The sequence below is a fragment of the Mustela nivalis genome (genome assembly GCF_964662115.1).
Source record: "Mustela nivalis genome assembly, chromosome: 9".
Classification (NCBI taxonomy): domain Eukaryota; kingdom Metazoa; phylum Chordata; class Mammalia; order Carnivora; family Mustelidae; genus Mustela; species Mustela nivalis.
The window spans coordinates 108,522,849-108,547,667 of NC_139028.1; the positions used below are offsets into that span (position 1 = coordinate 108,522,849).

A 24,819-nucleotide genomic window follows, 5' to 3' on the forward strand; every position below is an offset into this window, starting at 1 on the left:
AAGTGGTGAGTGGATTGGTATGAATTGTGTTATATTATAAAGAGGTCTGTAGTTGATGCTTGTGGTCCTGGGGCTATGACCCAGCTGACTCTAAGACATGGCATGCTGGGCCCAGTGCCTGTTGCCACAGAGCTAAAGAATGTCATCAAAAAGAATATTTGTTTTCTATTGCAAGTGACCAAAATCGAAACTGCATCAGTCCATGACAAGAAAGGTAAAGGGAAGAAAAACCTTTGTTGAGCCTAATTGGACAGTAGACATGTAGGTTAGGGATGTTGCTTGAAATAATTTCTTCATTACTCAGATTCTGTGGCCAACTTATTATTATGCCTATTTGCATATAGCAGAACTTAAGACTTTTTTTTTTTTAACTCAAGGAACTGCAAGACACAAAGAGGACATCTGCTTCTTCCTGTCCTTGAGTTTTTTCAATGCATCTTTGATCTCCTTGTTTCTCAAACTATATATAATGGGATTCATCATGGGAATCACAGCTCCATAGAACACGGACACCACCTTGTCTTGGTCCTGTGAGTAGCCAGCACTTGAATGGAGATATGAAAAGAGACCAGAGCCATAGAAGAGAATTACTGTGGTCAGATGAGAGGCACAGGTGTTGAAAGCCTTCATCTGCCCTTGGGTTGAACGGATCTTCATGACAGCAGCGATGATGTAGCCATAGGACACAAGGACCACAAGAGCTGATGTCCCACCCACTGCACACACAACAAGAAAGTTCACTACCTGGCTGAGGAAGGTACTAGAGCAAGATAAGACAAGCAGGGGTGGCAGGTCACAGAAAAAGTGGTTAATGACTCGTGACCCACAGAAACGCAGCTGGAATATGGAGCTCGTTTGGACCAATCCAGTGAGCAACCCTCCAGTGTATGCTGTAATGGCCATCCCCAAACAGATGGTGGGTGACATGAGGGCTGTGTAGAGAAGAGGGTGGGAGATGGCAGCATACCGGTCATATGCCATGGCTGCCAGGAGACAGCATTCAGTGCCCCCCATACCAATGAAGAAGAAAAACTGGGCAGCACAGCCCACAAAGGAGATTGTCTTCTGCTGCTTGAAGAAGTCGCAGAGCATCTTGGGAGCAATGGAGGATGTATATGAGATGTCCACAAAGGACAGGTTTCCAAGAAAGAAGTACATGGGAGAATGGAGGCATGACTCCAACCGGATCAAGACAATGAGGCCCAGGTTCCAAGCCACAGTCATGGAGTAGATCCCCAAAAACAACACAAAAAGGACAACCTGTAGCTCTGGATGTTCTGAAAATCCCAAAAGGATGAAATTGGTTGTCGTGCTGATGTTCCTTCCCACAGCCATGGGTCTTTCCTCTGCTGCCAGCAGAGCCCCAAAAGGAGATTCCTGGGGAATGAAAATCCAGGTGAAGAAACCACTTTGTTCTGCCATGGAATCATAGAGTCCCCAAGTCACAAGAAACACAGGAAAGCAAATGTCCTACCTCTTTCCAATGCAGAATTCTTCTCTACAGCATTTATTGGGTCTTTTATGGAGATCATTGTCATCCTGATTCTGATACCCTGTTCATGCAAAACTGACAGCTCAGAAAGGACTGGCATTTTTGCATTGTCTGAATTATCAATGCACCTCATTAATAGATTAACGAAAGTCTAGTTTTGAGTGACAGTGGGAGGTGGGCAATTGTGAGAGATCTTTGAAAGCAAAAGTAAATATGGCAAAAACAGTTGTTTAATTCTTTCAGATATATGTACAATTGCATATACTATGCATATAACTGCATACATGTACATGCATATTCATTTAATTTCACGCTTCTCTTCATTTCTGTCCCCCTTTACCCTGTTCTGCTCTTTTTATAGGACTTATCACCTTCTCCCAGTTCATGTAATTGATTGGCTGTTGATAGTTGGTTGTCTGTCTCCCTTTACTAGAATGTAAGCTTAAGGAAGACCAGGATTTGCAGGAATTTTTGTCTCTTTTGTTCACTGAAGTATCGCAAGCACCCACACCAATACCTGGCACATAGTAGATACTCAACAAATATTTTCTGGGTAAATATCATGTTAAGGAGTTTGTCTTTTCTCCTATGGGCAAGAGATACAAAACATGAAGAGTTTTTTTTTTTTTTTAACTTTGATTATTTCTTTGTAAACAGGGAACTAGTCATCAAATATGAGTTTCACAATATAACAGAGCAGTGTCCCAGTGTAGAATCAGGTGGGAAAGCTGCTTAGGAGACCAGACAGTTGCTTCAAAAGCCAGGAGGAAAGCTATTGCTGATTTGAGTTTAGAGGAGTAGGTATAGAAATGCACACTCCCTGATATGCAACAGCACTGTTCGTTCAGCGGTGCATCAGGGGAGAGAAACCATAAACAGCCAGACAAGTAGTCCCTGATCCCTTCTTTCTCACATTCATGGTCATCATCAAAGATATATGTTAGCAAGAGTCACCATGATTCTTAGCCATCAAGCCAAGAGTCTATGATATATAGTCTAATACATTTTTAGCGTGTGATAAAAGTGAATTACCAATCATTTTATATGATTACTACATCAATAACCTGGTTATTTTGACATGAATTATCTGGAAGTACAGATACAGAATATACAACATGTGCTAAATGTCCTTATAAGGATAGCTATGCATAATGTATATTATATGAATATATAGCATATTATATTTTATATGGATTTATGTATGTGCATATATATAAAATATATCATAGTTTACATGGTCTGAGAGCCACCACCACTACTTAGACAGTTTTTTGAGTTGACACAGCATTCCCACTCCTGTTACCTCATCTGTGGGCATCTAAAACTGGGCTTTGATATCAGACAGAGCCTGTCTCTAACCCTGCGACCCAATCCCAGGCTGTGCATCCTTGGGTAAGGTGACACATCACTCTTAAGTCTCCTCTTTTCATTTCCCTCAACTGTAAAACAAAGATATTGGTAGTATTGACTACCTCATAGAGTATGAGGAGTAAAAGAAAAAAGTTACGTCGAGTTTTGGAGAGAAAAAGAAAATTTTTATTGCTTAACAAATGATCAGCACTTCAGGATTTGAATCCAGGTCTCTCCATTCCTAATCCAGAATCTGCTCTCCATTGCACCTGCTCCCTAAAGCCAGGTGCACATACTTTGTACCTAACAATAGCTACATTGACCATATGCCCTGTACTTATGTTATTGCCAATATTTAAATATTGCAAATATGTTGGCTTCTTTGTAACACTTATCACTTGTCATACTTCCTTTTGTTTGCTGACTTGTTATGTCTGTATCCTTAACTATAAAGTCTGGGAAGACATTGTAAACTCAGTGCCTTCTACAGTTTCTGGCATAGAGTAGACATAAAATAATATTTGCTAAATAGGTTCAATTTACAGCAATTCGAAGACCCCTCTTACAGACCAGAAACTCAGAGGTTGTGACAAGTCAAGGACTCAAGGGACCAAGCCAAGATTTAAATCACTGATTTACTGCAGAGCCTGTTCTCTTTCTCAAATGTTACAAAAGAACGTGGAAGAGGGTCTGAAAATCTACAGGACCATAATATAGGTGGAGCTGTGAGAGAAGTGTGATCCTTTCCCCACCCCGACTGACTGGACAAGGTTGGTTATGTGGAATCTGAATTCTGGAAATCACTGTAAAGAATTTTCTTATCCTCTCCTGGGAAGGTCTGCTTATCTTTAAACAAGGTTGAAGCTACATACCAAGATAAAGAGAAATGAATTTCTAGTATGGTAGCTCCCAAACAAATGATACAACTGAGGTGCAGAGGGTACGTGCAGTTCAGATGACTCTGTAGGATACAATAAATAAAAAAAAAAAAAAAAGAGAAAGACTAGCTTTTAAGGGAAAAAATATATTTTCTGCTTTCACCAATTTTTTCTTCTCATCTGTAATATAGGTGCCCAATAAATATTTGCCTGGCTCCTTAAAGGTTTATTACATATTTATTATAAACTTGCCCTAATCCCTAGATTCCTGGAACTATGTTGTTTTAAATGCTGTATGGATGCCCAGAAAATTCTGGAGATATGCTTAAAATAATAGAAGTAGAAATCAGTTAGCTTAGCCTTTCCCTATTATAAATAGTAAAAGTAAATCCAAAGAGAAAGAGTGAATGTCTATTCAGCAGGTTGGTAGGAGAGATGGAATTAGGACCTATATCTCCTTTTTCAGCAGCTCTTTCCACTTTACTTTATTCTAAAAACTGGAATCTCCATGGTAACTAGAGAGGATCCAAGGAAACTGGATGGTTTGTTTTGATGCATACATACTCACATATGCATACCCTTATGAGTCTTGAACAGTGTAAAAAAAAACACTGGACTGAAAGCTTTGAAAACAATGCCATTTCAAGTTATGTTTCTCCTACCTTTTTGCTGTGTGACCTTAGGAAAAAATTTTTTGCCATTCTGAGTCTTAATTCTCTTACCTCCTGTCTACACAATAAAGAGTGTTTTCTAGTCCACCTTTCTTCCCTATTTGCCCTTGAAAAGAGGAGAACCTTTTTTAAAAACAAAATTTTCTGCAGAAGTCCAGAATATAAAATAGGTGACATCAAGCTCCTCTGGTTAAAGTCAGAGCAGTAGGGAGACAAGATGCTAGCATCCTGCCTGCTCCATCTTCCCTCCCTTAAAAGTCTTTCCAACTCTCCCATTCTGTGATTCTAGGATTCACCATTCCTAAAGAAGGACAAAGGGCAGACTCACCTACACCTCCTTAAGCTCTGGGCTTCAGTCAGATGGCTAAGACCAGACTTGGAATTATAGTGAAACCATCTCTGCTAGCACCTGAAGCACTGCTCTTGGACAAAGAGATAAATAAAATTTGGATGCAGCTATGTAAATTGGCTATCAAGGGAAGGTCTTGACAGGCCTTTAATGGAAGGCCAGTTCTCTCCTAAGTACCACTGGGTCTCTCTAGGTTGTGGGATAGGACATGTCCCAGAGAGCACTATTGGCAGCCTGACTGGCTGTCTGGGCTCAGGGGTAAAGAAGATGCCAGCTTTGGCTGGATGCAGGTGATTTCCATTGGCCCTGCTTCCATTACACTCCTAGTCTCTGGTCTGGTTCCAATAACATATCTCCAGAGGCAGTGAAAGCCAAGAGTGCCTTTTGGCTTCAAAATGATGTTTCAAACAATGGTGGTTACCTTTGTAAAGCATTAGATATTTTATAGAATCTTTTCAGTGTAAAAGTCTCTTTTGGATGACTCCAAAGGTTGGAACTGGGACTAAAAAAGTAACATCAAGAGAGAGGGAGAGAGAGACAGAGATTACAGGAAAACAGGACAATCCAAAGATGGAATGGATGTTCTAGAAAGGTGTAGATTTTCTCTCATCGAAAATAAGGAGAAAGTCTCATACGTGGAATTAGAAACAGACTCCCAGAAACAGAGAACAGATTAGGAGTTGTCAGAGGCAGGAGGGTGGAGGCTAAGGGGGAATGGGCAAAGGCTTTCAAAAGGTACAAACTACATGTTCTGTGATAAATACATCCTAGGAATGTTATTACAGCATGATGACTACGGTTAACAATACTGTAATATATATTTGAAATTTCCTAAGTGAGTAGATTTTAAACGTTCCATCATTAAAAAATGATTACTATGTGACAATTATTTCACCATATATGTAAATATCCAATCATTATGTTAAACCCCTTAAACTCATACAATCTCATATGTCAATTACATCTCAATAACACTGGGAAAAAAATTTTAAAATAGGCTATCAAAGAGAGAGAGAGAGTCTGAACTAGTTGACCTTATGGGTTCTGTAAAATTCTAAGATTATATGATTCTGTGACACAAAGAGGAAAGAAGACAGATACTATCATTTTTGGTGGTGTGGTTTGGGCTTTTTGCATACTTTATTTCATAAGAGCCTCACAGTACCTCTGAAAGGAAAGCATTCTTACATGTATTTTCAGATAAGAAAATGGAATTTTGGAGATGTGCTTGCCAAAGGTCACAAAATAGAGGCAATGCTGGAATTTGTGCTCAAGTCTTCTAGAAATCAGAGTCCTTCCTCGGTCCTCTATATCCTATTTCCTCTCAGAAGGACATGAAAAATGGATGGCAATTGGGGGCGGGGGAGATCATTTGATAAACCTCATTTTTCAAAAGATCTATGTCCAGGGAATTTATGAAAGTAAATAACCTTTAGGTTTTTGTCTAGGGCCAGATTTCCCTCATGTACATTTTGTTTATGCTTTACAAATATCCAACTTGAAAAGACTTGAATTCTATTTCTGTGTCCTGGGGAGGGGCATGCAAGGAACAGAAGGAAGTGGGCATTGTGCAAACCCACAGGACACGTGGCTTCCTTCAAGGATTTGTGGGAGATGGTGGTCACACCCTGTTTATATTGGCAACTCTGCAGCTTGCCTCCAATGAGAAAAATCTTCTATAGCTTTCCTTCTCTAACCCCCAAACCCCACCCACTTCTTTTCTACCAGGGCCATAGTCCTCCACTGTGAGGCTAAAAAATTCCGACCCCTTCCTCGAATTCCCAGCTCCTGACCGTAAGCTTACCTTCTTGAGGTCTCTCTAAGGCTTGATACTGTGGAAAGGATCACTGTGGTCAATGCAGTAGTTTGTATGCAATTAATCTTTTCTAGATTAAAAAATAACAAAAATAAAACCAAAACACTCCTTACGGCAGATTGAAGGGTAAAAAGATAGGGTGCTAGAAGACTGTGATTGATTGATTGATTTTTTTTTTTATTGTGTTATGTTAGTCACCATACAGTACTTCATTAGTTTTTGATGTAATGTTCCATGACTCATTGTTTGCACGTAACATCCAGTGCTCCATGCAATCCATGCCCTCCTTAAGACTGATTTAAAAAACAAAAAACCAAACCTCCTGCCTCTCTCCTCCTCTCCCTCTGTCCGTCTTCTCCATGATAGAACTTCAGGAAGGACTCTCTTTGACATTTGCAGAGTAAAAATACCATCAACAGAATAATGGCCTCCTTTTGGGACATCTCCACCCCAGTCCCTTTTCATCAGGGGGTTTTAACCTGATTGCTCATAATTGGCCTTTTCCCCTTTAACTGATCTTTCTGACTTTAGACTCTCTCTATGTCAGTCCTCCCTCCTTAAACTGCAGACGGAGGTCCTGAAAGCACAGATCAAACCATGTCATTCCTTGTTCAAGAATATTCATTAGTTTGTTGTTGGTTAAAAGCCTGATGACACTCATATTTCTTATCCAATCCTCAGAGTCCTCACCATTTAGCGATGCTTGGTGAACGTGGCATGGAAATCAAAGAGGGGAAAAGATGAACAAGAGGCCATTGGATGTGGCAGGTAGGAAGGAGGCTGTGATCTTCCCACAGAAGCTCAACCATCCCAGATTGGGTACTCGAAGTGGGGACCAGGGGATTTGAATAAAGCCAGGTGCTGAAGAAAGTGAATGGTTGTTTGGTAATTAAAGACGAGAATGAAATGAAAAGTAGGTACGGTGGCTGGCAATGTCAGGATAAGATTGGGGAAACCTGAACATATTTGGAGACTGAAGGAAAAGCCCTGGAAAGGGATACTCTGCAGCAGTTGTCCTCAGTTGTGGCTGTTCCCCAAATCATGACCAATAGTTGGCAGAGCCATAATGGAAGGCTGTGCCCCTCACAAGAGATGAAGGAAGGATGCCTGAGAACCCAGAGGCAAACAGTAATGAGAAACGCAAGGAACCCAGAAACAGAAAGGGAAGGGTTAAAATGGGAGGGGCCCCACAGAGGTCTAGGTTGTGGGAGGCTGGTCTTGTCTGTCCATGTAAATAGTTGTTTTAGCTCATCAAAAACAGAATAAAAGTTTATTTTTATGGATCCAGGATAAGTGGAAAAGGTGGTCTCTTGGAATCTACACTCAGTCTTAGACTAAATCTATAATCCAGCAAGGTAGTAAAAACCTAGAAAATAGTCATCCAACCACATGTGTCAGGCAGATGTGGCCCTCCCCAGTGTCTACTGTCTGTTCTTTAAATAGAGACTCTGATCCTTCAGTCCTGTTTGGAGTGACGGGAGGGGTGGAGCCTCTTCTAGGAAGCCACATTGTTATATATTCCCTGCTGAGTAGTCCCATCCGAACCCTTTCCTAAAGAAGACTTGCTAAGACCAGGAACACAGCAAGAATGGAGCCTCTGGCAATCATGCATCCGATGAACTGCTATGCATTAACGAAACTGAGTTGTCCCTTAAAATAGACGTGAAAAAGATCCAGAGCTGATGTGACTTGGGAAATGCACAACTCCCCTGAACTTGATTGATCTTAGTACTTTTAAGCATTTTGTCAGTGGGGCTCAATTTCAAGAAGAGACAGCTGCGACTAGAGGCAGGTCATTAGGCTGATGAATGTTTACTGGAGAGGACAATCCAGCTGGATTCCAGATGGTGGGAAAGTCCTTGTTAGGAGGCCATAAAAAGCCAGGCAAATAGGGGACACTTCATTCTACATGGATGTTGATGGTTTGGGGAAGCAAGAGAAGAGAGGGGGAAGACAACTATAGATTATCAAGTAACTGTTTGTTTTACTGAATCATCAGTTAGTCTTGAAAATCTAAAACTAGTGTTGAAATTCTGTCAGGTATGGCGGGAAGGTAGAGGGGAAAACCCAGTGGGTTCCCTCTGTGAACTGTCTCTATTACCTCTCTGATGTCTCAAGACAACACTCTTCTCAAGTTGATCAGTGAATGACTTTGGGCAATCAACACATGGCTAGGAATGTTAACCCATTTATTGTCTCTCCCTAAGACCACACTTCAAGCTCAATAGTGCAAGAAATATTTCTAGATTGATTTACCTCACTGATTATCTCATTCTTCTGCATGTTTCTCAAGCGCATATTCATCTAGCCCTCTGTGTTTAAGGTCAACCAGAAAGATTAACCAAATGGTGTCAAGGGGGATGCCTCTCAAAATTCCCTAGCTTCATCTTAACCTCTACACCCTCACCAACTTGAAACACTGTGCCACCTGGTCACGTGATTTGGCAGCCCTAATCCAGACCAGAATAGGAAACTTCTTAATTTCAAAATCTCAAACTCTTAATATTTCCCTTTACCAAAACTTCCTGTTTTTCTACTGTGCAGCTCTCAGTGACTCTATTCTTAACGAATTCTTATTCCTTAGACCCTCCCAAATGCATGGGCTCATTGGTCTGTCTCTGAGGTTTCTACCACCAATCCTCACCACCTTCTTCTCTTTCCAGACTAATCCCAGATTTAGGTTGCTGATGAGATCATCTATTGAAATGTGTTCTCTAACTCCACAAAGACATTCACTACTGCATGAAACCTTTCCTGAGCCTTTTGTTGATGCCCTATCATATTCTCCACTGCCATTCCAGGATAACCTTTCTTGGTACCCTCAATTCTCCCTAACCTAAATTCTCATTCCTTCCTGGCTTCCATCACTTTCTGATTCAGATAACAGCTATCCATCTACTTGTATTATTTCTTTTGAGGATTTTTAGAATTTTAACTTATTCCTCTTTGTGTTCCAGTGCCTGGCATCAAATAGAGCTCAATAAATATTTCCTGAATTGGTCAACCTTCTTTGGGCAACCAAAGAAATTAAAAAAATATATATAATAGCTTCATTGGGATATCAACTGCGAAGTTAGGGGCGGGGCATGGGTAGCTTTACAAAGAAACAAACTAAAACTTGCAATGAGCTTATTAGTCTTCTATTGCAGCATAATCAATTAACACAAATTTAGCAGCTTGGAACAATAGATATGTTATCTCAACTTCTTGGGTCAAAAGTCCGAGTGTAGTGCAGCTGGGTTATAGTGCAGCTGGGTTTTCTGCTTACTATCTTCCTCCTGGATAGGGAAGGGTAAGAGAAGGTATTGTATTGTTAACTCCACCAACTTTTCCTACATCTTAGGAAGTAAGGAGGGAGGCTAGTTAATGTTCCTGTTGCAGATGAGAATAGGTCAAAGTCACTTGGAAAGAACTTGTTGCTTAGTTCAAGGAGGAATTTTCTTACAGTCAGAATTGTCTTGTTTTCATCCAAACATAAAAGAGACTGAGAGGTTCTGAGAGCTTGGGATGAAGAGAAGTATCAAAGAGAAGTATTCCTATCTCCTGTGCACAACAGAGAGGTGGATGTATTCAGCCTCTCTCAGGCACGCATGCCAAGATATTTGAAGGGGAAATCCCAACTAAAGTGGCAACTGTTGGGGGAAAAGTGTATCCTGCCTGATCACTATGGTGGGAGGTGTTAACATTCTTTCCCCTTGGGTGATGCTGGTAAACACACATGACTTGCCCTTCATCAGCTGCTCATTTGCTAGGTGGAGCTGGGTTCTTTTTCCTCAACTACCAGCCAAGCTGTCATGAAGATCAGATATTTATGGAGATAAACTGTGAAGAATTACACACATTGAAGTCAGTATTATCACTGTCACTGGTTGGATCTGCCTAAGGCCATGTCTGTGTTAACCGCTCAATCACTACATACTCTTGCTTTGGCTCGCCCTCTACTGGTTAATGAAAGTCTAACAGGATTTCACATGCTGATGTCTCATTACATACGTAAGAAATATACTTCACAAATATAGGATTTATCCCAGTTTACTTGCCACTTCATATTCTTTGGTTAATGTGGTCATCTTCATAACTGTGTAACATATTTCTGGCAATCCATATGCAACTCGAATCGTCACAAACCATATTTTAACTGCAGAAAGAGAAAACAAAAAAGCTATTTCAAGGAAACCTATGGTGAATCTCTTCATTTCCACTTCTGATCAAAGGGGCTACCCCCTCCTCAGTTCCTCACTTGGCTCAGTTCTGTCCCAAGAGCATGGAGCTGTCCAGTGTGTCTTGTTGGTGAATGATAATCCGTAGCATGCCACAGCACAACAGGTGTGCGGATTGTTAGGATCTTGGGAATATTAATCAATCATGGTTTACCAGAGCTGAAGTCTGAGAGTCTGAGACTATGTAAGGCTCTGCAGAAATCAAGTATGGTTGTAAGTATACCACGTTTCTTAGTAAAAGTGTGTCCTCTTATGTTGGTATAAAAAGGGCAGTTTCTTTTGTATATGGTGACAGAAATGGAGATGGGGTTGTGTTTTACTTGATTTTTATAATTTTCTTAGGACCTTTAATTTCCCTGGTTCATTTCCTTTTTTATTACCAAATCTCTGTGGACTACCCCTCACAGAAACAGTGCCTTCCTGAGAGGCCTTTGGTCCTGTGCACTTTCCATCCTTGTTCTCTGTTGCTCTTTTTATTTTTAAACTTTATTGAGATATACTTCACATTTTATAAAATTTACACATTTAAAGTGTGCATTCAGTGACTTTTATTATATTCACAGAGCTTTGTGACCATTACCACAATCTAATTTTAGAAATTTTTCATCAAAATAAACTTCATATCCATTAGCAATGACTTCCCTCGCCTTGTCCCTAGACCAACACTAAACCACTTCCCATCTCTATAGATCTCTCTATTCTGAAGATTTCGTTAAAATGGAATCTTGCCATACAGGGTCCCTTGTGACTGACTCTTTCACTCAGCATGATGTTTTCAAGGGCCATCCATGTCGTAGAAGCTATTGCTACTCCACTCTTATTATGGCTGAATAATATTCCACCACATGGCTATACCAAGCCTCTTCCCTTTGCTTTTCTTTCTTTTTTTTTTTTTTTTTAAGATTTTCTTTCTTTATTTATTTGACAGACAGAGATCACAAATAGGCAGAGAGGCAGGCAGGGGGTAGGGAGAAGCAACCACCCTGCTGAGCAGAGAGCCCTATGTGGGGCTTGATCCCAGGACCCTGAGACCATGACCTGAGCCAAAGGCAGAGGCTTAACCCACTGAGCCACCCAGGCGCCCCTTTGCTTTTTTTTTTTTTTTTTTTTAACAATGTAATTGACACACAACATTATATTAATTTCAGATGTACAACATAATGATTGAGTATTAATATATTATTGTGAAATGATCACCAGAATTAAGTCTAATTAACATCCATCTTAATTTTTTTCCTGTGATGAGAACTTTTAAGATCTACACTGCTAGGAACTTCCAAATATAGAATACGGTATCATTAACTAGAGTCACGATGCTGTCTCTATGGTTTATTTGATAAATGGAAGTTTATACCTTTTGATAAGCTTTACCCATTTTGCGCACACTCCATTCCACTCCCTTTGGAAACTAGCAATCCAGTCTCTGCATCTGTGAGTTTTGTTTTTTGTTTTTGTTGTGTTTTTTGTTTTTTGTTTTTTTAGATTTGACATATAAATGAGATCATATACTGTTTGTCTTTTCTCTGACTTATTTCACTTAGCATAATGCCTTCAAGGTCCATCCACGTTGTTGCAAATGGTAAGGCCTCCTCCTTTTGATGTCCTTGTTTTCAGGGTTCTGAGTGGCCAGGTGTCGGACAGGTTCTCAGTATTTGTCCCTTTGAGAAGCAAATATCTTCCTTCTGGGGGAGATTTAATATGTTTCATCATGGCTAACCTTAATTGCTTTATGATTTTTATTGATAATTCCAATATCTGAAGATTTTTAGGTCTTTTTTTTTTTTTTTTACTTTATGTTTTCAGTGTTCCAAGATTCATTGTTTATGCATCATACCCAGTGTTCCATGCAATATGTGCCCTCCTTAGTACCCACCACCAGGGTCACTCAATCCTCCACCTCTCTCCCCTCCAAACCCCTCAGTTTGTCTCTCAGAGTTCACAGTCTTTTATGATTCATCTCCCCCTCCGATTTCCCCCAACTCCCTTCTCCTCTCCATCTCTCAGTGACCTCCGTGTTATTCCTTATGCTCCACAAGTAAGTGAAACCATATGATAATTGACTCTTTCTGCTAATATGGACAATTTTTCCCCCACTGGTTCTCAGTTATGGGGGTTCGACTTTGTATAGAGGTTCATGCCTTTATTTACTATAAATTGCTTTTTTGTTGCTATTTTTTCTTTTTCTTTCTTTCTTTCCTTCTTTCTTTTCTTTTAGCATAATCTATGCGATTCTTACTTATTTACACTGAGGGTATTGTCGCCTGGGCTTTATGTGGAGGTTGCCGTCCAATTCAGCTGGGGGCACACCCTGAGTGTTGTCTTCTAGCCTTCACCTCCTGTAGCTGACATAGCAGAAGTTAAGGTCTCCAGCGTTCAGGAGGACTCTCTAAGAAGAAACCCATTTTTAGCACTTTTTTACTTCCCTGGGCTCCTGGTTTCACTTCACTTAGGGGCTTAGTTTGTTCCTTCTTTTCATTAAATTAAGTGGAAATTCAATTAAAAGATGATTTTATTTCAAATCCAACATCTCAGTTGTTTCAGTTAGGAGGGTCACTTAGGTATCTATAATTCACCACACTTCCAGATGCAGAAATCCTCAGGAAACTTCATTATGCTGGTCTTTTAAGATATTTTTAATTCCCCTTCCTATTTTTGAACACATCAGTCCACCTGTTTTATATTTGTATTGAGACAGTTGCTATTCCTGACATCTTTATAGGTTTGATATGACCATGTCTTCTTGGCTTTCACCCATAAGGTCTTACTTCCTTGTGTACTTTGAGATTTGTGTTACCCAAGCTTCTTTAAAAAGTTATTTAGAAAAATTATTTGAGCCTGAATTTAAGAATCTCTCTTAAGGGGGGACCCCATATCGGGCCTCTCTGCTCAGCGGGGAGCCTGTTTCCCCCTCTCTCTCTGCCTGCCTCTCTGCCTACTTGTGTTCTCTCTCTGTGTGTCAAATAAATAAATAAAATCTTAAAAAAAAAACTCTCTTCCTCATATCAGTTTGAAGTAATGTTTCTCTCCATCTCCCCATCTCAATTAACTGGAATTTCCTCAGGTACCTAAAGAGTTTGAAGTCTGGAATGAAGAGGTCATGATTCTGCTTATGATGTGTATGAATGAGAAAGACTACTGGTCTTGTGTTTAGTCCTAATCTCACCAGCCCATAGGCAGAAGTTCTGAAAGAATACGTAAAGGTCAAACACCAAGGAACTGAAGGTTTATATTATTATAACATTTAATATATTAACTGCTTTGTGTGGTCATTACTGGTATACAAGAAAAGAGCTGACTGTTGAGATTCAAAGACGCCATAGGATTCGCATCACACTGACCCAGTCCTCGATTCAGATGGGTTGACGCATTTGCAATCCTGCCAGAAGATGGATAGGGTTGAATAAAGTCAAATCCATTTCCCTTGCATAGTCTAAAAAATTCCAACCACCAGGGCCACCAACCTACCAGATCTTTAACAGTGACAATGGGAAAATGCTTTCTTCTTACACCTCTTAATGGCATCTTTGATTTCCTTGTTCCTTAGACTGTAAATCAAAGGATTCAACATGGGGATAACCATTGTATAGAAGACTGATGCCATCTTGTCATGGCCCAGAGAATTATCTGTGCTGGGGTTCATATAGACAAAGAGTCCTGATCCAAAAAAACAGATCACTGCTGTCAGGTGAGAAGTACAGGTGTTGAAAGCCTTGGACCTGCCTTCAACAGAGCTGATCTTCAGGATGGTGGCAAGGATATAACCATAAGATATCATGATGACAAAGACAGATATCACACCAAAAATCACTGCTATCACAAATTTCATGACTTTTAGGAAAAAGGTTTCAGAGCAGGATAGGACTAATAATTGAGGCAGATCACAGAAGAAGTGGTTGATAATATTTGGCCCACAGAAATTGAGCTGAAGTAAGGCACACAGTTGGATCAATGAACCAAAGAGACCAGTTATATAGGCTCCAACTGTCATCTGGACACAGAGGGTGGGCGACATGGTGGCGGTGTAGAGCAGAGGATCACAAATGGCAGCATATCGGTCATAAGCCATGGCTGCCAGGAGACAGCATTCAGTCAGACCCAGGCTAGAGAAGAAGAAGTACTGTATGGTGCATCCCCAAAAGGAGATGGATCTAGGCTTCTGGAAGAAGTCTGAAAGCATTTTGGGGGTTGTGGAGGTAACATAGCAAAAATCTAAGAAGGATAAGTTGCTGAGGAAGAAGTACATGGGTGTATGTAGGTAAGAGTCCATCCTAATTAGGATGATGAGGCCCAGGTTCCAGGCTACTGTCAGGAAGTAAGAACCCAAAAATACTGCAAAGAGAACAATCTTGAGCTTGGGATAATCTGAGAACCCCAAAAGAATGAATCTGATGACTATTGTACTGTTCCTTCCTCCAGCCATTGTCTTGAAGTGTTTTCAATCTGCAGAAAGGTCCCTGGGTTAATGATTGAATAACTTAATATTATGAAACTTATTTTTTTAATATGGTTTCATTATTTGAACAAAAAGTTATCCACAGTCAAGACAACTTGTTTAAACATAAAAATTATTTTAAGAACAATTGGAGAGCCCATTTCAAAACTACTCTTAATATTTTGGAATACATTCTTGCAAATATTTCTACACAGACACAGACAGACAGACAGACAGACACACACACACACATAAACACACACACTGTTGCCAAATTGTTTTAAAAAGTATGGACTCTGAAAAACAATCTGAGGGGTTTGAAGGGGCGGGGGTGGGAGGTCGGGGTACCAGGTGGTGGGTATTATAGAGGGCATGGATTACATGGAGCACTGGGTGTGGTGAAAAAATAATGATACTGTTATGCTGAAAATAAATAAATTTTAAAAAAATTTAAAAAAAAAGTTAGTACTAGAGGCGCCTGGGTGGCTCAGTTGGTTAAGTAGCTGCCTTTGGCTCAGGTAATGATCCCAGTGTCCTGGATAGAGCCCCATATTGGGATCCCTGCTCATTGAAGAGCCTGCTTCTCCCTCTGCCTGCTGCTCTGCCTACTTGTACTTTCTATCTTTGTGTTAAATAAATAAAACTTTTTCCCCCATTTTTAAAATTTCTTTTCAGCATCACAGCATTCATTGTTATTGCACCATACCCAGTGCTCCATGTACTACATGCCCTCCCCAATACCCACCACCTGGTTCCCCCAACCTCCCACCCCCTGCCCCTGCAAAACCCTCAGGTTGTTTTTCACAGTCCATAGTCTTTCATGGTTCACCTCCCCTTCTAATTTCCCTCAACTCCCTTCTCTCCATCTCCCCATGTTCTCCATGTTATTTGTTATGCTCCATAAATAAGTGAAACCATATGATAATTGGCTCTCTCTGCTTGACTTATTTCACTCAGCATAATCTCTTCCAGTCACGTCCATGTTTAAATAAAACCTTTAAAAAAAAGTTGGTACCAATTTACACAAGTATCAAGATTTTATGACAATATCCCAGGCCATTCTATTGTCAACACTACCTGTAATTATTTAACTTTAGTCCTTGGTGATCTTAGATGAAAAAGATTCATTGTTTTTAATTTTGCATTTACTTTACTGATTTGCTAATATACATTTTTTTGCCTATTTGTCTAATTGGTTGTTCATTATTGATTTGTAGGAGCTCTTTACATATCCAGGATGATAACTTTCATCCACGTACATGTTGCTAATTCTTTTCCAAGTTAATTATCATCAACATTGTTTATGCTGTATTTTGTTATACAGATTGCTTTTATTTTTAGGTAGCCAATTTCCTGTGAAATATATGGTTCCTGGCTTTGTTCTTACTGAAAAAGATTTCTTTGCACAACCAAAAAATACTTTTTTTCTATATTTTCTTGTTCTCTTATAGTTTTACATGCACATTTAAATTTTCTAGACTGTTTTAGTGTATAATGCAAGGCATAAATCTGGGATGACTTTGGTTTTGTCATTCCAAACTGATTGCCACTGTCTCAGCACAATTCATTGAATGATTTCTTCACTGAATAAAGTCACCTTTATGATGAAGTTTTTAAAAATAGATTCTCTGTTCTGCCCAATTTTTAATCTGTTACTCCATGTGCCATCTGTCTAGTCCTGCATATTTTCTAATGATTTACAATCAAATTTTATTAATAAATTATAGAATATTTTTATAACTGTTAAGAAAAATGTTTCCTCATTTTTTATCACTGAGAATGTTTTGATGGTTCTTATGTTTAGGTCTTCAGGAGATCTTTATGATGAACTCATCATACAAATAAAATAGTATTTTTATTGCATTTTATTATTATATTAATTTGAGGAGATATAAGGGCTTTTTTGTTTTGTTTTGTTTTGCTAAGCTGTTGATTTAGGTTACAGAAGAGATAACACTAAAAGTTCTTATAAATATTGTAATACTATGACATCCAATTTTGACCAAAGTACCTGATTCTAGTGACATTTGTGAGATTCCAGGCTCTGTCCCTACATTGCTACAACTTCTCTGTGTCTTCAGTTTCCTCATCTGTAAAATGAGATCATTGTGGCAATTCTCCCTGTATCACAGGGGCTCTACTATACTTGAGGGGAGCAGTAATTGTGGTATAAAAACACAAAGAAAAGTGACCTGCTATTCTATGATATTACTAATCTGATTTTAAATACCCAAAGAAGAGGATTATTTAACTACCTGGAAGGAAAACTGTACTGACTCAATATTATCTATCAGTGTCCCTGATGAGTCCACAAGATCCAGACTATGTTTCCACAGTAAAATCTGAATCACAGGTTTATATGCTTAGAACATCCTTCAGCAGAAATAGAAAGATTCCATCAGTTAAGTTCATAATGAATTTATATTTCAAGAAATTTAGAAAAGGTTTCTTTGGAAACACTAGTTCCTGTGGTATTTCACAGTATATTTTGTCATGGGTGTTTTGAAGGTACATGTGACCCTGGCCATCCTGAAATCTTAAGGTTATTTTTGAAATTATAGGAAATGCTTTCAGTGAAGTTGATTTGTTTTTATCCTTTTATATCATTGACATATTTTAAATAAAAACTTTTTAAATGATAAGGCAGAAACAGTAAAATGTACATTACAGTATACTTTTTCTTTTATGTATTTAAATGTACTTTTTCTTTTTTAGATAAAGATGATGATTAAAACAGCCAGTAGTTGAGAAAGGTTATATAATTGGAAGACAGAGAGAATATCTCATATTGATTCCTAAAGTTATTTTTTTTTTTAAAGATTTTATTTATTTATTTGACAGAGAGAAATCACAAGTAGGCAGAGAGGCAGGCAGAGAGAGAGAGAGAGAGGAGGAAGCAGGCTCCCTGCTGAGCAGAGAGCCCAATGCGGGACTCGATCCCAGGACCCTGAGATCATGACCTGAGCCGAAGGCAGCGGCTTAACCACTGAGCCACCCAGGCGCCCCCTAAAGTTATTTTTCCTTTTGTTGTTGGTCTTCACAATTTTCCATTGTTCATTCAAAACCAAGCATACAACAATCAAGATCACTGGCCATGATCAGAAAAAAAAAAGGCCCAAAATAGCAGAATAAATTCTGCTCCCTTACTTTCCTTCAGGCATATGAAATGGCGAAGCAGCCCTTGCAATCTTAACACCTATGACGTCAAATGCATAACATCAAGAACAATAAACATACTGAACCTTGAAGGGGCAATCTTACCATTCCTCTGAAATATTTCATTATGGAAATTAAGTGCAGACACACTTTAAGAATCCCATGCAAAAAAAAAAAAAAAACTTATGGAAAAATAGACTTAGAAGTTTGAAAATAAAGGCCAGTGAGCAGTTGCTCTACATGTAAACACCATTTGTAACCTTTTGGAGAACAAATAAATAGCAGTAATAAATTACTCATGTGTTTGCAACCCAAGGGAACAGTATATGGTACCAAGAAACAGTCATCCTTCTGTTCTTGCTTTCTACCTTTCTCCCTTAACACAATGTTGTATTTCACAAATAAAATTTTATATCCTATAAACTAAGTGTTTTACATTTATTTCTCTTTAATAATAAAGCTCAAATTAAATCACTATTTATGAGCTACCAAGAATGTTTCTTGGTGGCTCAGAAAATAATTTGATGTTCACTGACTATCTAACATCTGTGAGGCACCAAATAAGACTATCATTTGAAAGCAGTAGAGGGAAGATTAAATAAGTATTTCAAATGGCACCTGGGACAATTAATTATAGCTCTTCATACATTTTCAGAAAGGCAGTCAAAGAAAATAGATGATTTAATATGAACAGAGAAATACACAATGTATAAAAGAAAGCTTTACTTTGGAAAGCTTTCTCTATTTTTAATTTGAATTCCTTCTTCTAAACTCCCACAGCACCTATATTTTCTCATAGAGTAAGAATTTCATAGTTTATATTTACTTCATGTGCTTTTCCAATAGAACTTAACCTATGCTTTTGGCCAAGAATAAGTATTTTTAATATTAACACCTAATATATAAGTAATGAATGGCTATGTAACAAACCAAACTTATGGCTTAAAACACCAATGATTTATCATTTCTCATGTTTCTCTTGGTAGACAAGATAGTTTGTCTATTGACCTCACTTGGATCCCAGATGGTGATATTTACCATCACAAGTCATGGAGTGCAGACTTTTATACAACCATGTTTGACACTCAATACTTGAGGACCCACAGAATATAATTATTCAAATAAAAAGTATTTCTCTCTCAGAAAAAGAGATGGAATGAATTGCAGAGTGTAGCTCAAATGGCAGAAAAGAGAGAAGAAGCAACTTTTCCCTCTACAAAGGAACTAAGTCAGCCCAACATAAATCACAGAGTAGACCTGAAAGGAGGGATTTATCCTTAGGATGCAAGGGTGGTTCAACATCCACAAATCAATCAGTGTGATAGAGCAAATTAATGAGACAAGAGAGAAGAACAACATGGTCCTCTTAATTGATGTAGAAAAAGCATTGGACAAAATACAGCATCCTTTCCTGATTAAAACTCTTCAGAGTATAGGAATAGAGGGAACATTCCTCAACTTCATAAAATCCATCTATGAAAAACCCACAGCAAATACCATTCTCATGGGGGAAAGCTGACAGCCTTCCCACTGAGATCAGGAACACGACAAGGATGCTCACTCTTGCCACTGTTGTTCAACATATTACTAGAAGTACTAGCAAAAGCAATCAGACAACAAAAATAAGCAAAAGGTATTCAAATTTCAAAGAAGAAATGAAGAAATGAAACTCTCTCTTTTCACAGATGACATTATACTCTATGTGGAAAACCCAAACGTTTCCACCCCCAAATTACTAGAATTCATACAGCAATTCAGGACTGTGGCAGGATACAAAATCAATGCACAGAAATCAGTTGCCTTCTTATACACTAACAATGAATTGTAGAAAGAGAAATTAGAGAATCAATTCCATTTACAATAGCACCAAAAACAATAAGATACCTTGGAAAAACCTAACTAAAGAGGTAAATGATCTATACTCCAGGAATTACAGAATACTCATGAAAAAGATTGAAGAAAACACAAAAAGATGGAAAAGCATTCCATGTTAATGGATCAGAATAATAAACATTGTTAAAATGTCCATGCCACCCAGAGCAATCTATACTTTCAATGTCATCCAAATCAAAATACTAACAGCATTTTTCAAGATGCTGAAACAAACAATTTGTATGGAACCAGAAAAGACTCCGAATCACTAAAGAAATGTTGAAAGAGAAAAACAAAGCTGGGGGCATCATGTTTTCTGATTTCAAGCTATATTACAAAGTGGTGATCACCAAGACAGCATGGTACTGGCACAAAAATAGACACAACTGTATGGTCAACTAATCTTTGACAAAGCAGGAAGGAATATCCAATGGAAGAAAGATAGTCTCTTCAATAGATGGTGCTGGGAAAATTGGACAACTATATACAGAAGAATGAAACTGGACCATTCTCTTACACCATATACAAAGATAAACTCTAAATTGATGAAAGACCTCAGTGTTAGACAGGAATCCATCAAAATCCTGGAGGAGACCATAGGCAGTAACCTCTTTAACATCAGCCACAGCAATTTCTTTCAAGACACAACTCCAAAGGCAAGGAATACAAAAGCAAATATGAACTTCTAAGACTTTATCAAGATAAAAATTTTCTGCACAGCAAAGGAAACAGTCAATGAAACAAAAAGGCAGCCCACAGAATGGGAGAAGATATTTGCAAGTGACACTACAGATAAAGGGCCGGTATCCAAGATCTATAAAGAACTTCTCAAAGTCAATAGTCAAAAAACAGATAACCAAGTCAAAAAATGGGCAGAAGACATGAGCAGACGCTTCTACAAAGAAGACATACAAATAGCTAACAGACATATGAAAGTATTCATCATCATTAGCCATCAGGGAAATTCAAATCAAAACCACACTGAGATACCATCTTACATTAGTTAGAATGGCAAAAATCGACAAGGCAAGAAACAACAAATGTTGGAGAAGTTGTAGAGAAAGGGAAACCCTCTTACACTGTTGGTGGGAATGCAAATTGGTGCAGCCACTTTGGAAGACAGTGTGGAGGTTCCTCAAGACATTAAAAATAGAACTACCTTATGACCTAGCAATTGCATTACTGGATTATTTACTTGCATTACTTGCATTATTTACCCCAAGGATACAGATGTAGTGAAAAGAAGGGCCATATGCACCCCAATGTTCATAACAGCAATGTCCACAATTGCCAAACTGTTGAAAGAGCCAAGATGCCCTTTAGCAGACAAATGGATAAGGAAGATGCGGTCCATATATGCAATGGGATATTACTCAGCCATCAGAAAGGACGAATACCCAACTTTTGCATCAACTTGGATGGGACTGGAGGAGATTATGCTAAGTGGTATAAGTCAAACAGAGAAAGTAAATTATCATATGGTTCACTTACTTGTGGAACATAAAGAATAGCATGGAGGATGTTAGAAGGGAAAAATAAAGGGGGAGATATCAGAGTTGGAGATGAACCATGAGAGACTATGGACTCTGGGAACAAATAGAGAGTTTTAGAAGGGAGGAGGGGGTGAGGAGATGGGTGAGCCTGGTGATAGGTATTAAGAAGGGCACAGGTTGCCTGGAGCACTGGGTATTATATGCCAACAATGAATCATGGAACACTACATCAAAAACTAATGATGTAACATATGATGACGAACATGACACAATAAAAAAATTTAAAAATATGAAAACATTCTTTAAAAATAATTTCAAGCACAAATATATGCATTACAATGTGAGTCATTACATTTTACTAATATTTTGCTAATTGTCCATTTACTAACTCCATCCTACACAATAATCATACTTCATCTTCCTGGAAAATTCCTGATATCAGCATTTTTTTCACTCTATGATTGCTGGTCTTATCCACATAGGTAATAATCACTGTTATTTTCTATACCAATCACTGATGATGGTATATATATAATAATCACTATTTTCTATACCAATCACTGATGATTGGTATAGAAAATGAATATAGAATGCTAGTAACTCCCTCATTTTATTTTTCAGTCTGCCACATTGTAAATTTGAAAAAGGTGTTTCCTACAATTATTTCACAATGATGTACTTAAAAACATAACTTAAATATCCCACATGGTTATCCTAATTTAAAGAGGCTAATTACACTTTCAACTTTATCTTCAGTCATAAGCTAATGTCAAAAGTGTGTATGTTCATTGAGAGATATCATCAGCTATCAAGAATTCTTAATACACTGAGAATGACCTTTTCAGAAAGGGGTTCTAATTATGATCTTGAATAAATATGGACCTCAGAACAAACCCAGAAGAAGAAGAAGAACATAAGTGTTAGTCTTGGGTTGATAGCACTTACTGTGTGACCTTGACCAAGTTACTTTAAACTTTCTGAACTTCAATTTCTTCAACCATGAAATGGGGACATAAGGATTGTCTGTAGGGTCACGGTGAGCGCATCATAGGATCATGCAGATAAGGCACCTTACACAATTCATGGCACAGAGTGGGAGGTTACTTGCTCATGGATATTAGTATTATTATGAAATTATCTGGGACAGAATAAGCTTTTAATAAATGTTCCATTATTTACCTCTTCTCTGTGACTCAATTTATATTAAAACTCCAGAGAATTTTCTCTTACATTGTTCTTATGACACAAAAGTAACATACAGTGATTTCCCCAGCTAGGCTTTAATTTCCTGAAAGCCAGAGACATTTTTGTATACTCCTGGGCAAACTCTCTGCTCTCTGGCCCTGAATATTGATCCTAGACAATGACACTGAACACACAGAAATAGATATGGTTGAATTTTTCTACTATTTATGACGTGTGTAATATACATTTTAAACTCACAAAAATGCTTAATAAATATTTTGAATTGGGCATTATCTTTTTGGAGTATAAAAACAAATGTTTCATTTCTGCACCCACTGCTATTATCATTGGGTGAGTTTAGAAGACTTGTTATCAGACACTTCTTCAAAGAAAACATATAAATGGCCAACAGACACATGAAAAAATGCTCAACATAGCTTGGCATTGGGGAAATACAAATCAAAACCACAGTTAAATACCACATTACACCAGTTAGAATGGCTAACTTAACAAGACAGGGAACAACAAATGTTGGAGAGGATGCGGAGAAAGGGGAACCTTCCTACACTGTTGGTGGGAATGCAAGTTGGTGCAGCCACTGTAGAAAACAATATGGAGGTTCCTCAAGAAGCTAAAAATAGGGCTATCCTATGACCCAAAAATTGTATTACTGGGTATTTACCCCAAGGATACAGATGTACTGAAAAGAAGGGGCACATGCACCCCAGTGTTCCTAGCAGCAGTCTCCACAATAGCCAAAATGTGGAATGAGCCGAGATGCCCTGCAATAAATGAATGGATAAAGAAGACATGGTCCAAAGATACAGTGGAATATTACTTAGCCATCAGAAAGGATGAATACCTACCATTTACATCTACATGGATGGAACTGGAGGGGATTATGCTAAGTGAAATAACTCAGAGTAAGACAATTATCATATGGTTTCACTCATATGTAGAATATAGGAATAGTTCAGAGGACAATAGGGGAAGGAAAAACTGAATGGAAAGAAATCAGAGAGAGAAACAAACCATGAGAGACTTTTGACTCCAGAAAACAAACTGAGGGCTTCAGAAAAGGGGGTAGGTGGGAGGAGGGGGGTCACTGGGTGATGAGTATTAAGGAGGACATGTGATGTGATGAGCACTGGGTGTATAGGCAACTAATGAATCATGGAACACTACATCAAAAACTAATGATGTACTATATGTTGACTAATTTAATTAAAAAAAAAAAAGATGTGTTCTAAAAACCTACATAGAATCAAATGCTTGTAATAAAAGTTTGCCAGCATTTTCCAAAGGCTGAATAGGGTGGACAAAACCAATTTGGAACTGTGAAGGCATTTTTCTAAAAACTTAAGATAACTGACTACTGAGGAAAAACAAATCAAGCAAATTAAGTACGTGGTATCTTTGTAGACTAAAATTTTTAGAATTTTATTTTATTTTTTCAGTGTTCCAAGATTCATTGTTTATGCACAACACCCAAGGCTCCATGCAATATGTACCCTACTTAATACCCACCACCAGGGTCACCCAACCCTCCACCTCCCTCCCCTCCAAAACCCTTAGTTTGTTTCTCAGAGTCCACAGTCTCTCATGGTTCCTCTCCCCCTATGATTTCCCCCAATTCACTTTTCTTTTCCTTCTCCTAATGTCCTCCATGTTATTCCTTATGCTCCACAAGTAAGTGAAACTTATGATAATTGATAAATGATAATTGACTCTCTCTGCTTGACTTATTTCACTCAGCATAATCTCCTTCAGTTCTGTTAATGTTGATACAAAAGTTGGGTAAATTTTAATTGACTAAGCCATTTCATTTTTCAATTAGGGTTTATAGTGTGATAGGAATTGTGCAGAGGACCACAGGGGAAAGGAGGGAAAACTGAACAAGAAGAA

General features: G+C 38.4%; 3 protein-coding genes across 3 annotated transcripts in view; 1 reads left to right on the forward strand and 2 right to left on the reverse strand.

The window, feature by feature from the left end:
- Positions 1-24,819, forward strand: part of FAM111A (FAM111 trypsin like peptidase A) — a 212,724-nt gene that overhangs the window by 85,393 nt on the left and 102,512 nt on the right. The window lies entirely within an intron of this gene.
- Positions 373-1,608, reverse strand: LOC309872822 (olfactory receptor 5A1-like; the record flags this gene model as incomplete). The annotated part of the gene is made up of 1 exon (XM_082747789.1): positions 373-1,608. Exon 1 carries the CDS (start codon positions 1,420-1,422, stop codon positions 373-375), a length of 1,050 nt encoding a protein of 349 aa, XP_082603915.1. The 5' UTR covers positions 1,423-1,608.
- On the reverse strand, positions 14,249-15,196 carry LOC309872856 (olfactory receptor 5AN6-like; the record flags this gene model as incomplete). The annotated part of the gene is made up of 1 exon (XM_082747823.1): positions 14,249-15,196. One exon carries the CDS (start codon positions 15,194-15,196, stop codon positions 14,249-14,251), a length of 948 nt encoding a protein of 315 aa, XP_082603949.1.